General features: G+C 38.3%; 1 protein-coding gene and 1 long non-coding RNA gene across 3 annotated transcripts in view; both read right to left on the bottom strand.

Annotated features, from left to right (window-relative positions):
* Lrrc69 (leucine rich repeat containing 69) overlaps nucleotides 1–1,641 on the bottom strand; it is a 73,148-nt gene extending 71,507 nt beyond the window's left edge. For both annotated transcript variants that reach the window (XM_069991039.1, XM_069991041.1), the window contains exon 1: nucleotides 1,415–1,641. In XM_069991039.1, the coding sequence (XP_069847140.1) occupies nucleotides 1,415–1,597 (183 nt within the window). In that variant the 5' untranslated portion in view covers nucleotides 1,598–1,641. The remainder of the gene's footprint in view (nucleotides 1–1,414) is intronic.
* Nucleotides 1,642–6,283: 4,642 nt separating this feature from the next.
* LOC138806285 (uncharacterized) lies at nucleotides 6,284–12,918 on the bottom strand. Its single transcript, XR_011365765.1, has 3 exons — nucleotides 12,844–12,918; nucleotides 7,389–7,520; nucleotides 6,284–7,246 (listed from the first exon to the last, which is right to left on the bottom strand). It is a non-coding gene; the product is annotated as an uncharacterized lncRNA (long non-coding RNA).
* Between the last annotated feature and the right edge of the window lie 951 nt (nucleotides 12,919–13,869).

The raw sequence follows: 13,869 nt of genomic DNA, 5'->3' as shown, positions 1-13,869 counted from the left end.
AAGGAAGGAAGGAAGGAAGGAAGGAAGGAAGGAAGGAAGGAAGGAAAGGAGGAGGGAGGGAGGGAGGGAGGGAGGGAGAGAGGGAGGGAGGAAGGGAGGAAGGGGAGGGAGAGAGACTGAGAGAGAGAGAAAGAACAGTATCATGTTTTGAGGCTGGCCCAGATAAAGGCATGAGACCCTACTTGTAAAGAAAAAATCCTAAAAATGGAAGCTAATAATTATGGAGAAAGTAGATACTGACAACTACATTTGGAAGATGAAGCAAGGTGATATATAAAATGCATAAGTCAAGAAAAAAGAAATAAAAGTAATTACATATGGAGAGCCAGACCAAGGTTGAGAGAAAAGTTAGCTTTTTATTGTAGATTTTTTTTTCTTAAACCAATGGGCAGTATTACTTTAATGGAAATAAATTTAAGCTGAAGGAGAGATTAAGTTCATAACTTAAATGAACTAATATCCTAAATTACTTTACATAGAAACTCATCTGTCCCATTAGAATAGTCTGAGCCCTTGGTGTCATGTAATTCCAAATGCACTTTTTGTAGTAGAGGGAATTTAGGAATATTACCCTAATTCTTCTAGAGATACCACTATAAGTTACAAGTCTGCATGAAGATAAGAAAATAGAAATTTACTCTTTGTAACCCTTCACCAAAAATAAGCAAGCTGCGGTAATTTCACTGTGTACAGGTTCTTTCAGTGCAGATGACAATTTGGAAGCAAGCAAAAAAGAAAACTGTAATGTTAATATCCCCTGCTGTCTCTCAACCTCAAGATTTTTAACAGCTGGAATTTCACATTGCTAGGCAGAAATGTCTAACACAAGCATCTGGGATTCATTCATGTCAATTGTTGCTTTTTAAGAAGGGTATTCTTTATGTAAAATATTAGCCTTCCTCTAAAGACCATTTCAGAAGAAATAAATGTCCCTTCCTTCCTATTCCTGCCAAGGCTCCATTTCAAAGTTTCAGCCAGAATTAGGAAATTGAAAAGGAACTCCCTTCCTGGATGTAAATGTCTCTTTATTCCATACAAAAAAAGCTTCAGGACAGTCCCAAGGGTAAAAGAGCTTCTTCTGGATCCTCAAGTCTAGTTCCAGATGTGAGCCCCCAAGGTAGACAAGCAGATCTAGGCCTCCCACCCCTTTCCAGATGTTAGCCTCCAGGAAGAGGAGCGTGGTGGAGACCTAATCCCCTGATTCCAGATGTGGGCCAAAGAGCATAGGAATAAAAGGAAACATCTTCTTGCCTTACCACATGTAATTCCCTAAGTGAGAAAGACTCGTGGTGCCTATCCAACAACACTCTAAACTAAGCCTCCAGAGACATAAATTGGTCTTATTGTTCTGTCTCTCACCATTTTTTATCTCTATTTTTCCATTCTCAATCCAAAATGAGATAGGCTTCCTCACCTGGGTCAAGGTGCTCAGCTGTGGACACACTTTAAAAATTTGGTTATTTTGAAAGTCTAGACTCCTTAAGCCAGTCAGGTTTTCTAATGATGAGGGCATCTTCGTTATCTTCTTCCCATTCAAAGTAACAATCTTAGCGTGGTTACCACCCTTCATGACTCTTATTAACAATCTCTCAGCCATGATTTTGAAGAGATGTTTAAAAATGATAACTATTAGTAGGGCTCTTCATTGTTCATTTTTTAGAATCCCTAATTGTAGAACTGATATGTCATAGAGGCAAAGACATTCTGAGGTAAAAGGTAGAGAAAAGAAATAGCTGGTATAGCTTTAGGTAGGAAGAATGTGAGGCAAGTGTTAGATACTTATTCCCAACACATGGCAGCTATCAAAGATGAATGAAACCACATTGAAAGGACACAGAATACATCTTCTAGAATCTTCCAATTTAATATGAGGATAAAGAAAGAAAGAGTAATCTAAGAGCAGACTGAAATACATCAAAATATCAAAATCTAAGAATTCATAATGGTATTTTTTCATACATTAGTGACACAGGAGATTCCCTTGTGTCATTTCTACTTATGTATTAGAAATAAAGTCAGGAGTGGTCCGTTCAAGTTACAAGGCATTTGACCAGAAGCTTTCTTGCAGAGTGACTTATGGACATGGCAAAATTCATTCATTGAAAAGCCTACAGACAAACAGGACCAATTAGAAGGGAGCCAATTAGCAAGGGAAGGGATGGACTGTAATAGAATAAAATGAGAAAATGGATAGAAACTGTCTATATGGCAGAAAACACATGCCCAGAATAGACTTCCTATCACAAAAGGAAGGCAGGCAGGGAGGAGAAAGCCTAAGTTTGCTTCTAAAATTCAACTAACCACAGGAGGTATATGTATTCAAATTACCCAGGTGAGAGTAATGTGTCACTGAGGTGACACTCAGCAGGGAATGTAAACCCCACGGTAGATCAATGAGGAATTGTGGAAGGATCCCCCCATGCTAAGTATAAAATTGCTTCTTGCAAACACCCAAAGCATGCCTGCAATACAAGAGATGCTTGATCTTGTAAGACCACCATTAAAATCTTGCTTTTATTGCTATCTCCTAAGTCCATCCTTTGAACTTAGATGAGTACGCTTCTCACATTATATTTACAATATATCCATAATTGTACTTTGAAAAGAAACTCATCAAACCCAATAGGAGTTTCTAGGACCACAACTGGTTGATAAATGAAAAAAGAATCAGGCATTTATTATTTCTTTATGGGAAAAACAGCATTTGAGTAAAATCTAATAGTTAAAAAAGTTGTTTTTAAAAATATTTAGCAGGGGGAGAGGGGGAAGAATGGGAAATGGGAAGTGACGGGAAGGGGAAACCACAATGCTTGATAAGAAATGTAGTCATTACCTTGCCCATGTAATTGTAACCCTTCTGTACAGTATTTTCACAATAAAAAATACATGTGTGTGTGTGTGTGTGTGTGTGTGTGTGTGTATTTTAGGTGCCAGTGGCTGATGCCCATAATCCTAGCAACTCAGGAAGCTGAGATCTGAGGATTGCTGTTCAAAGCCAGCCTCGGTAAGAAAGTCCATGAGACTCTTATCGCCAATTAGCCACCAAAACACTGGAAATGATGCTGTGGCTCAGACTGGTAGAACACTAGCCTTGAATGGGGGAGGGGAGAGTTCAGTGACAGCACCTAGGCCATGATTTCAAACCCCATGACAGACAAATAAATAAAGATAGGTAAATAGATAAGTAGATAAAAAAATATTTTATACAGTTTTGAGCCTTATTATATATTTTTAATGTAGACATATAAAAATAACTATGCATGTATATCTATATTTTATTCATAGAAGAAATTTGAAGCTAATAAAAAGGAAGAATAAATAGGTATAAAAATTCATTTTTGTCGGGCTGGGAAGGTGGCTCAGTGATAGAGTGCTTGCTTTGCATGCATGAGGCCCTGGGTTCAATTCCTCAGCACCACAATCATTTTTGTAAATGCTGATGAAATAAAGAATCTATACAAAGATCATAACTTTGGAGCCAAAATTTTTATGTTAAAAGTTGTTAGAAAAAACTTCATAAAGTGATCAGGTCAATAACTGAAACACATAAATCCATTTCAACTGTCATTAACACTGAGGAAATAATGTATCATAAGCCTTATTATAAGATAGGATAAAATACCAAATTTCACCTATGAAGCATTCTTGCCTAAAAATTCAAATCTAAATCTAATCACACCTTTTTTTTTAATTTTTTTATTGTAAAGATACTATACAGAGGGTTACAGTTACATGAGTGAGGTAATGAGTACACTTCCTCTTGAGCATTGTTACCCCCTCCATTGTTTTCCCCCTACCATCCCCTCTCTCCCTCCCTTCCCCAAGGTTCTTTTTTTTTTTTTTTTGATTGTGATTAAGTGATTACTTAATTTCCGGTAATTCACAGTATTGTGGAATAATGATGCTCGTTTAAAGTCACAAGTTCATTCTAACTTTCCTGGAGCAAATTGTCTATCACAGTCTGTAATATATAACGGTGCTCACATGTTATATACCATATATGTGATCAGCAGCATGGGGATATTTGGTAGTGGTTCAACCAGATGAGTGGGAGTTCTTTGTTTCTTAAGTCCTGTTAGTTTTGTCATATCACCTAACATTTTGGATTTATCATCCACTTATCAGGGAGACCATGTACTGTTTGTCTCTTCGTTCTTGGCTTACCTCGCTCAACATGATTCCTTCTAGCTCCATCCATTTCCCTGCAAATGCCATTATTTTGTCATTTCTAATGGCTGCATAATATTCCATTGTGTATAGATACCACAATTTTTGGATCCATTCATCTGTGGTGGGGCATCTAGGTTGTTTCCATATCCTAGCTATTGCGAACAGCTAATCACACCTTTAAAATCTAATCTTGTAATATATACATGTATGTGTATATGTATATATGTATATGGACCAGAGAGCAATTTAAAATCCTTTTCAGGAGCCATATGCCAGTGGCTCACTCCTGTAACACTAGCTACTCACTCAGTAGCCTGAGATTTGCGTATCAAGGTTGGAAGCCAGAACAGGCAGGCAAGTCTGTGCGACTCTTATCGCCAAATAAGCACCAAAAAGCTGGAAGCAGAACTGTGGAGTACTGTTGTAGAGTACCAGCCTTGAGTGGAAAAATCTAAGGGATGGGGCTTAGGCTCTAAATACAAGCCCCATTACCAGCACAAAACCAATTCTCTTCTTAGGCAAGTATTTAGTCAAATTGAGAACACAGAAATTTGTATAGGAATTCTATAGAGAAAATGACAAAAGGTTTTACCAGAAAATGAAGGACATTAATTTAAGAAGACAAAACTGTTGCTGAGGATGTAGCTCTGCCATATTGCACTTACATGGCAAGTGCAAAACCCTGGATTTGAGTCCAGTACTGCAAGAGTAAAGAGGAAGAAAGTCAAAGGGATGTTAAGAAAAAAGTAAAACTTTGGACAAATAATAACCAAATTCAATGTCTGGACCCGGAGCAATTTTTTTAAATTAATGTATACTAATGTCCAGAGCAGTTTCACTGCAAAATTTCCATGCACGCATTTAATGTACTTTTGTCAAGTTCACACACTCTGTTAGTTTTTGTTATTACTAATCGTCCTCTCTTTTACAATTTAATGGGTTTCATTATTCAATTTCATACATGGATATAAGCTCAATACACGAATACTTCAATCATAACCTCTCACTCTCTGTCAGAAAGACAACTATTATGTTTTCTCATACATAGAATTTAAACGTGATAAAAATGATGTAAATATCAAAAGGGGACCATTAAGGGAAGAACCAAATGGGAGGAAGCATAAAAGGCTTAAAGTAAGTTTTATTCACAAATCTTAATGGTTCAATTGGCAACAGCTCTGATAGTGTAAAGACTGGGTACAGAAATCACCTGAAGGCTCATTACTCACACCTTCGGTAGATGCCAGTTATTAGCTAGGACTTTCAGCCTTGACATGTAGGTTGGGCTTCCTTCCAACATGGTGGCTTGGTGCGCTGGGTTAAGGGTTTCTACACAGAAACTGGGAGGGAGCTAGTTTCTTCAGAGATCATGTGTCATCATATATCATGCCACAATCAGTTGATTAGAAACAAGTCACTGATGCCTGCCAGTCTCTCTTAGGAATTAAGCATTAGCTTCTGTTTCTGGAGTGCAAGGACAAAAAAGAATAAAATAAATTGAGATGTGTTTTAAATTCCAGTCTATTGTGGCCATAAAGCACTCACATTCCTCTCACGTGAAAAAAAAAAAAAAAAAGAAATAGTCACTTTTCCTCAAGAACTACCTTTCTTCCTAATCTATTATCTAAATTTAAATCTGGTCCAGAGATAGGCATTGCTCCTGAGGGGTAATTCAAGGAGTCCAGTCCAAATAAAGTTTATCTTGAGGTGAAGATCTATGAATCTATAAAGTAAGAAGTAATCTGTCCCCACACAACTAGAATAAATAATGGCAAAACAAACATTGGACAAGCCAGATTAGTCGATTTAAAAAAAGCTGGGGGGGGGGGGGGGGGAGGGAACCAAGGGACAAAGCAGGCAGGCACTGGTTCACAACAGTTCTGAAAGCCAACTAGGCACATGTTGTCAGTTCCTGAATTAAGACATTACTACTGCCTAGAATTAGCTCTTGGTTTTCCCTCTTTGGACTCCATTTTACTGTCTGAATTTCTTTTCTTGTGCATAAAATACAGCCCATGTTTGCCAAGTACATTTTTCAAATTGCTTTCAGTTTATAGATGTTCAAGAATTCAAAGACTTACAGGATTTTTTAGTAACAGCTTTATTAAAATATAATTTGCATGCCATATAACCACCCATCTAAAATGTACAATTCAATGGTTTTCACCAAGTTGTGCAACAATCACCACAATCAATTTTAGCTTTTCATACCCCTAAAGCCTATAGCATTTAGCAATCACTAATTCTCTCTGCCCACACAGAATTCCTAAGCAACCACTAATCTTTTTTTTTTTTTTCAGTGTTGGGAAGAGTCTTGTGCATGCTAGACAAGACTCCCTCACTGTTATATCCACAAACCCACGAATGCACTTTTTATTTCTGTATAGATTTGCTTGTTCTGAACACTTTATATAGATGGAATAATATATTATGTGGTCTTTTCTGACTGCCCCCTTTAACTTAAAATAATGTTTTCCATGTTCATGCATGTTATAGAATGTACCAGTACTACAGTTATTTCCATTACAAAATAATACTCCATTATGATGTGGATAAACTACATATTTATCTATTCTACTGTTGAGGAATATGTGGGCAATTTGGTTCTTATGAGTGTTTATATAACCATTGTTATGCAAGAATAGACACACATTTTCATTTCTCTAGGGTACACATTTAGGGATGAAATTGTTAGGTCACAGGGTATAACTATTTTTGTTGTTTTGAGGCATTTCCAGGCTGTTTTCCACTGTAATTAGTACCATTTTACATTTCTATCAATCATACCTGGAGGCTTATCTTTTCATTTGTGTACTGTCCTCTACATTCCAAACCGGTATTCGTTTAACAAGGTATTTGTTTAACAAGAACAGCAGTGGCTCACATCTGTAATCCAAACTACTAGTGAGTCTGAGATGCAGAGGATCAGGGTTTGAAGCCATCCTGGGCAAAGAAGTCTGTTAAATCTCCATCTCCAAAATAGCCAGCAAAAAGCTGGGCTGAAAGTATGGCTCAAATGCAGGCATGCCAGCCAGATAGGCAACATGAACAAGAAGCAAGAGCCCAAGTTCAAACCCTGGCAAAACAAACAGAAACTTCAGTGTTCTCTGTTGAAACAAGTTTATAGTTCACTCCATCAGACAAATCCCTTGGACATGGCCCTTCTCTACATGAGTTCTCATGTAGGATTATATTTTTAAGATACTTAGACAACCTACCATTCACTGGCATCTTTAGTCTTCCTGAGGTCCAATCACAAGTTTCAACAGTCATACCTTTGCTTCAATTTGTACCTCACTTTTCAGATAGTTCTCTGGACTTCCTCTGTGAATTGTAGCCTCATTTCTTATCTGGAGAGGTCAGGAATGAGAGCGTTTCATTTTTCAAACTCAAAAAGTTATAATTCTTTTATATCTAATAACTCTGCCTCTTGGTTGCCTCTCTTTTATTCTAGGGCAGTAAAGGAACACTCACAGCACTTCTAGCATTCTGCCTAGAGCACTCCTTAGCTTACATCACCCATATGATAAGATATATTGTTTTCCACTCTTAATGCTGCCAGCATTGCTGAATTCTGCTATGGTATACCAGGAGTCACCTTTCTTCTAGCTTCCAATATTTCCCTCACCTTTATTCAACTCTCACCAACAAACCTCTCCTGAGGGGACATAAGCCTCCAGTTAACAGTCCCTTTTCTAACATACACTCAAAGGCTCACTTCCCAAACTGCTACATGGCTTAGTTGTAATTGTAAATTTTATATTCCATCATAATTAGAAAATAACTAGAAAGTGTGCCGACTATGGGATATATATTTTAGGACTGTGACCTTATTTCATGGTAACACAGTTATTGCTTTAGGGCCTGCAGCTGGGCCTGCCCAACACCTAGTGAAGCTGAAAACTGGCGGAAATAGGAGAAATTTCAGGCTCAAGCATAAATTCACTCCAATGAGAAAGCCAGTAAATCAGCAGGTATGTATGACATTATCAACTGATGCCTCTACACCAGTGGCACGGATTTTCCAATGTCACTTTGCAGATGAGATCATTTAATCCATAATGTCTCACACAGCCAGAACTGGATTGCAATTGTGCAGGAGAGCATATCTGGATATAAAGTCAGAGTTCAACTAAGTTGACTCAGTGTAAATCCACCACACCATCACTTCGCACTTCTGTCTGCTCCTTTTCCAACTACTGATGTCATTGTGCAGTCATGCTACCTCTCTGTAGACTACTTTGCTTTCTCTACTGTTAGTGTCATCATCAACTTTGTGCAATAAAGGCATACCACTAACAAAATGTCTTTCCATCCTCCATACAGCTTTTAAGTTAAAAATCTCAATTACTATATGACACTAAGCCTCACCAGCCAGGCCCAACTCTATGCTTGGCCCCTGCCTTTCACAACCCTTGCTCTGCTCTTAGTCCAGTTGCTGTTCAGGAATACTCTTTTCATTCTGTTCATATAACTTTTCTACCTCTCTAAGTATTCCTAATCATTTTGGAAAGCTGATTAAATATTTTCAGCCATTGTTTCCTTAGAAGTGTGACCTTCTCTCCAGGCAGAATTAACTACTTCCATATCTATGTTTAAAGAGGATTTTAAGTGACTCCAGTCTAGCACTTATACTTTCTATATTTATACATCTCCCTTGTTATACTAAACTGCATTTGAATAGCAATCTCTCAGAGCATCCCTATTCACTAAGTAGAATTGACAAATTAAGCTTAGGTATTGTTTGAGGGAGCACCATATCAGTGGTACCTTTGTACAAACATAGGAAAAAAGAAAACTGAGGGTTTCTGAAGTTAAAAGTATCAAGCAGCCATTGTGTGTCAGGCACTGTGCAAGATGTACACAACAGTCATACTTCCGTATCTGTGACTCCACTAACCATACCAGAAATATTCAGAAAAAGTGTCTGTTGTAAAGGGGGACAATTTTTTGTTATTCCCTTAAAATATAGTATAATAATTATTGCATAGCTTTGTAACTGCAGGTATTATAAGTAATTTAGAGATTATTTTTAAAGGATGTATGAAAGCTGGGTGCCATGGATCATGTCTAGAATCCTAGCTACTCAGCAGGCTGAGATCTGAGGATCATAGTTTGAAGCCAGCCCTGGGAGGAAAGTCTGGTAGTTTTGTTTTTGTTTTTTTTACTATTTTTTTAATTGTGAACATACCGTACAGAGGGGTTACAATTACATGGGCAAGATCAAGCATTGTTGCCTCCTCCTTTGTTTCCCCTTCCCATCTCCCTCCCCGCCCCCAAGTTGTAAAGTTCATTTTTCGACATAATGTCTTGTACATCTCATTGTTGCAATGGGTCCACCTGTATCCCTATTTAAACAATTTGTTTTTTCCCTTCTCCTCCATAAAGTATACCAATATCAAATACAGTGAAAACAGGGGTTATATCATGGTAGTTTTTTATCTTCACTAAAAGCTAAAAAAAAAAAAAAAAAAGCTGGAAATGGAGCTCTGGTTCAATTGGTAAAACACTAGCGTTGAGCAAAAAACAGCTCAGGGACAGTGTTTGCACCCTGAGTTCAAGCCCCAGGACTGGCATTAAAAAGATGAAGTCTATCTAAGAATTCAGGAGGCTGAGACCTGAGGATTGAAGTTTGAAGCCAGCCTGGTAAGTCCATAAGACTTTAATCTCCAATTAATCACCAAAAGCCAGAAGTGGAACTGTGGCTCAAGTGGTAGAATGCTAGCAATAAGCAAAAACAGCTCATACACAGCATCCAAATCCTGAGTTCAAGCCTCAGGACTGATACAAAATAAAAAGTATGTGTGAAGAGTGTATAGTGTAATAACCATCTGCTGAGTAATACCCAAGAGGGCATGAGAGCTGGAAACAGATTTCCTGTAGATACTGAAGAGTTTCACCTAAAGTTAGATCAATATTTCATCAACTATTTACCAAGAACCACTACATGAAAGCAACATTACAACGCCAAGGTACTAGGAACACAGTAATGGACAAGACAGATAATTGACTTGATTATAATGTCGACTTGCCTCATGAGGCCAAGACTGCAACATGACCAAATAAGAAAAAAGAAAAAAAGCTAGCTTACATGGGAATACAAAGTAGCAAAGAGTTGATCTGATGGTGCCAGAAAGATTGCCTGCTGTTGATGGCACTAACCAGTTAAATAAATGTGAAAGGTAAGGCATCTAAGTAACAGACATGACTAAAGCACTTACAGGCATGAAGTACAGAGGGCAAGGGAAAAATGTAAGTAATTTTAGTGCATAAGTGTAAAGGAAGTGACAGCAGAGAGGTACTTAGGACCAACCAAGAAAGTCTTCCCACAATAACAAAGAGAATGGGAAGCCACTGTAAAGTTGAAGTGATGAAGACTATGACCCTGTTTTAGTAGAGTAGATAAGACTCACAGACATGGGAGTGATTATCGAGTTTACATTTAAATGCTTAGAAACCACAGACACGATAGACTGCCCAAGACCACACATACAAAAAGGCCAGTACAGGGCATAAGGTCTAACAGCTCAGTGGGCTGTGGGAAGGCAGCTAAAGTCTAGACCTGAGCCTTTACTGGGGTTTCTATAGGAAATACAAAGCAGAGCAGGATAAATGGTTTAGGACTGCTAGTTTGAATAATTGCAGAGAGGTCTGCCTAATTGTCTGGTACTGACATTGGGATGATTAAAGCAGATACTGCTTCCTGGGTTATGTGGGCCAGATGGAGGAGCCTGATCCCCATCTACAAACTTTATCTCTGAAAACTGGCTTATCCCTGGAAGAGGGGTCACTTTACAGCCAGAAGTGTTTTTATAGGGCATCAAAACCTTGTCATCCCATATAAGATGTTAAGTGAAATGAACCCCAAGACAGGGACACAAGTGTTTTTTTTTCTTTCTTGCTATTGTTTTTAATGTACTTATGATGTACTATGTGATTTTTTTTTTTGTTTCTTTTGTATCTTCTTCCCCCATGGTATAACCCCTGTTTTCACTGTATTTGATTCTGGTGCCCTGTATCTTATATATACAATTTTCTAATTTGGGGAGGGGAAGAGAAAAAACAAAATGTTTAAATAGGGATACAGGTTGACCCATTTTAACAATGAGATGTACAAGACACTATGTTGAAAATGAAACTACAACTTGTCAGAGGAAGGGAGGGAGGAGTTGGGGAGATGGGGAGAGAAGGGATGGTAAGGGAAAAACAAAGGAGGAGGTAACAATGCTTGATAGGAAATGTACTCATTACCTTACTCATGTAACTGTAACCCCTCTGTACACTATATTTACAATAAAAACATATTAAAATAAAGCCTTGTCATCAACACAGGATTTTTAAAAAGATACACAATACAGAAAGGCAATAGTCCTATTTGCATTTCTGGCACTTCATTTTAGTGGGACAAAGGAAAGGCAGGCCAAAGAGGCAAGACTAGAAACAGGGACTGCAATCATTCCAGGTGACAGAAAATAAAAGGGATATATTTGAAAGGACATGTCATAGAACATTGGTAAGATTGCAGCCAGCACTGATCTATATAAGATAGCATGAACCACAACCTAGGATGTTAAGTAGAGATGAGAATTGAGGATAATTGACAGCTCTGTGGTATGAAGTCCAAGGTTATTAAGACATGAGAAACCCAGGAATCCAGATAGTTAAGGAAGTTTTGCTATCTCAAAATTTTTCAGTTTTGATCTGCATCTTAAAAATATCCCTACAGTTGGGCAGCTGCAAATGAAAAGGCTGCTGAACTCTGCTGCCTCGTGGAATGTCAGTATCCAGAGCTTTCCCAGAAACCAGAAATCCATCCATTTGGCAGGAAAATTGAAAAATCACCAGTGTTTTAAAATAACACTGGCCTGTGAACTCAATGCAGGAACCTAAAGTTGGATGTTAATCCAGACAGAGTTAAACAATTTACTATGTAAACTTCAGCAAATCTGTCACACTGGCTATATATCTCTCTTCATATCAGTAAAAGAAGAGAGAATACCAGTCTATTCCCCTGAGATTGTATGGGAAATAGCTAATGATGATAAAGTATAACCTACTGTGAGAATGTGAAAATACATTGCATCTTAGAACCTTGAGTATCTTAATATGAAAACAATCATTAATTTTAACAACACAGAGACTTGTTCCATTTGCTAGCATTACAGTATCAAAGAATCTAGTCAACTTGGTTGCAGTGGCTCACGTATGTGATCCTAGCTACTCAGGAGACTTAGACCTGGAAGACTGTAGTTTGAAGCGAGCCCTAATTAACCAGCAACATTAATTCCGGACTGGAGATGTGGCACAAGTCGTAGAGCCCCAGCTTTGAGTGAAAAAGCCAACTACAGCTGAAGCCCTGAATTTAAGTCCCACTACTAGAAGGAAAAAAATAAAAAAGCTAATTCTGGCTGTAACCAAGATCCTTGTGACAAATTAAAGGAATCTGAAAGCTGAAGAATGCATAAAAAACAGGAACTCATGCATACCACTTAGGGTACAAACCAATGCACTCATTTCTTTTGTTTGGCAAGCTTATTTAGTGATTAAAGTGTGGTCTGAAACTTGGGTTTTCAAACATGAGCAGATGCTCTATGTACTTAAAAACTACTGTAAAAATAAAACTTCTACATGTTATAATAAAGAAGGGCATTGGGTTTCTCTTGGTTCACTTACATTTTAAACATGGAAATAGGCTTAGATCTCAGGATCGCGGTTCAAAGGCTGCCCAGGCAAGAAAGTCTATGAGACTCTTCAATTAACCACTCAGACAACTGGAAGTGGCGCTGTGGCTCAAGTGGTAGAGCACTAGCCTTGAGCTGAAGAGCTGAGGGACAGCGCCCAGGCCCAGAGTTTAAGCCCCAAGACTGGAAAAAAAAAAAAAAATCAGGATGAAAATACCAAACCCCCACTTCTGTGGGGAATAGGTAAGTTTCTGGCTTTAAAGTACTCCATCCACTGCCTGGCATATACATACTTATAAAAAAAAGTTTTGTTTTGTACAGCCTCACAAATGTAGATCTCCATTTTCTCCTTCCAAATTTGGGTGTGTCAGCTCCACCCTTGGTGCTGATATAAGGCCCAGTACACCTAGGTATGTCCCCTGTGCCACCTGTGTGCTTTCACCATCCTCTTCTGCTCTTCATCACTCCTCCACCTCCTCTTTAGATATCTGCATACTCAGGTAATCTTTGCTAGTTAGAGGTGTGCAAATGAGGGTGAGCGTCTGTCCACAGTGCTGGATAAGAGAATGGTGATCAGTTAGTACTTCACCAACTGTAGGCAACAAAGTGATTTCTGAGACAGACAATCGCCAGTTCTTAATTTTGCCAAGGTCACTGAAAAAAGTTCTCTCATCTGCTACCAAAATAATTAAAGCCCATCCAGTAAGTTGCTAAACATCTAGAGTCTATTTGAGGGGGTTACTAAATCAAGAGGGGACAGAAGGAAGCATGGTATAAGACAATGACAAGACTACGCCTTGGAAAATAGCATTTTGGACTGCAACAAACAAAAAAAATGTAGGTTAGCAGACCACACAAATTGTTTCAGGGAGTAGAAACCGCATGTGTCCTGTCTAAAGTGGACAATCACTCAGCTCTGGCTGAGAGCCTTCTAGACAAATTCCTGGCTTCATGTTGACAGCTCATCTCATTGGTTTTCTTTTTTGAGAAGCAGGAAATACGGATTTTTTAATGAAAT

The sequence above is a fragment of the Dipodomys merriami genome, unplaced genomic scaffold (assembly GCF_024711535.1).
Source record: "Dipodomys merriami isolate MVZ:Mamm:240054 unplaced genomic scaffold, mDipMer1.0.p SCAF_4, whole genome shotgun sequence".
NCBI classification, from domain to species: Eukaryota; Metazoa; Chordata; class Mammalia; order Rodentia; family Heteromyidae; genus Dipodomys; species Dipodomys merriami.
The sequence above is the reverse complement of the archived record's forward strand: the minus strand, read 5'-3'. Positions and strand labels throughout refer to the sequence as shown.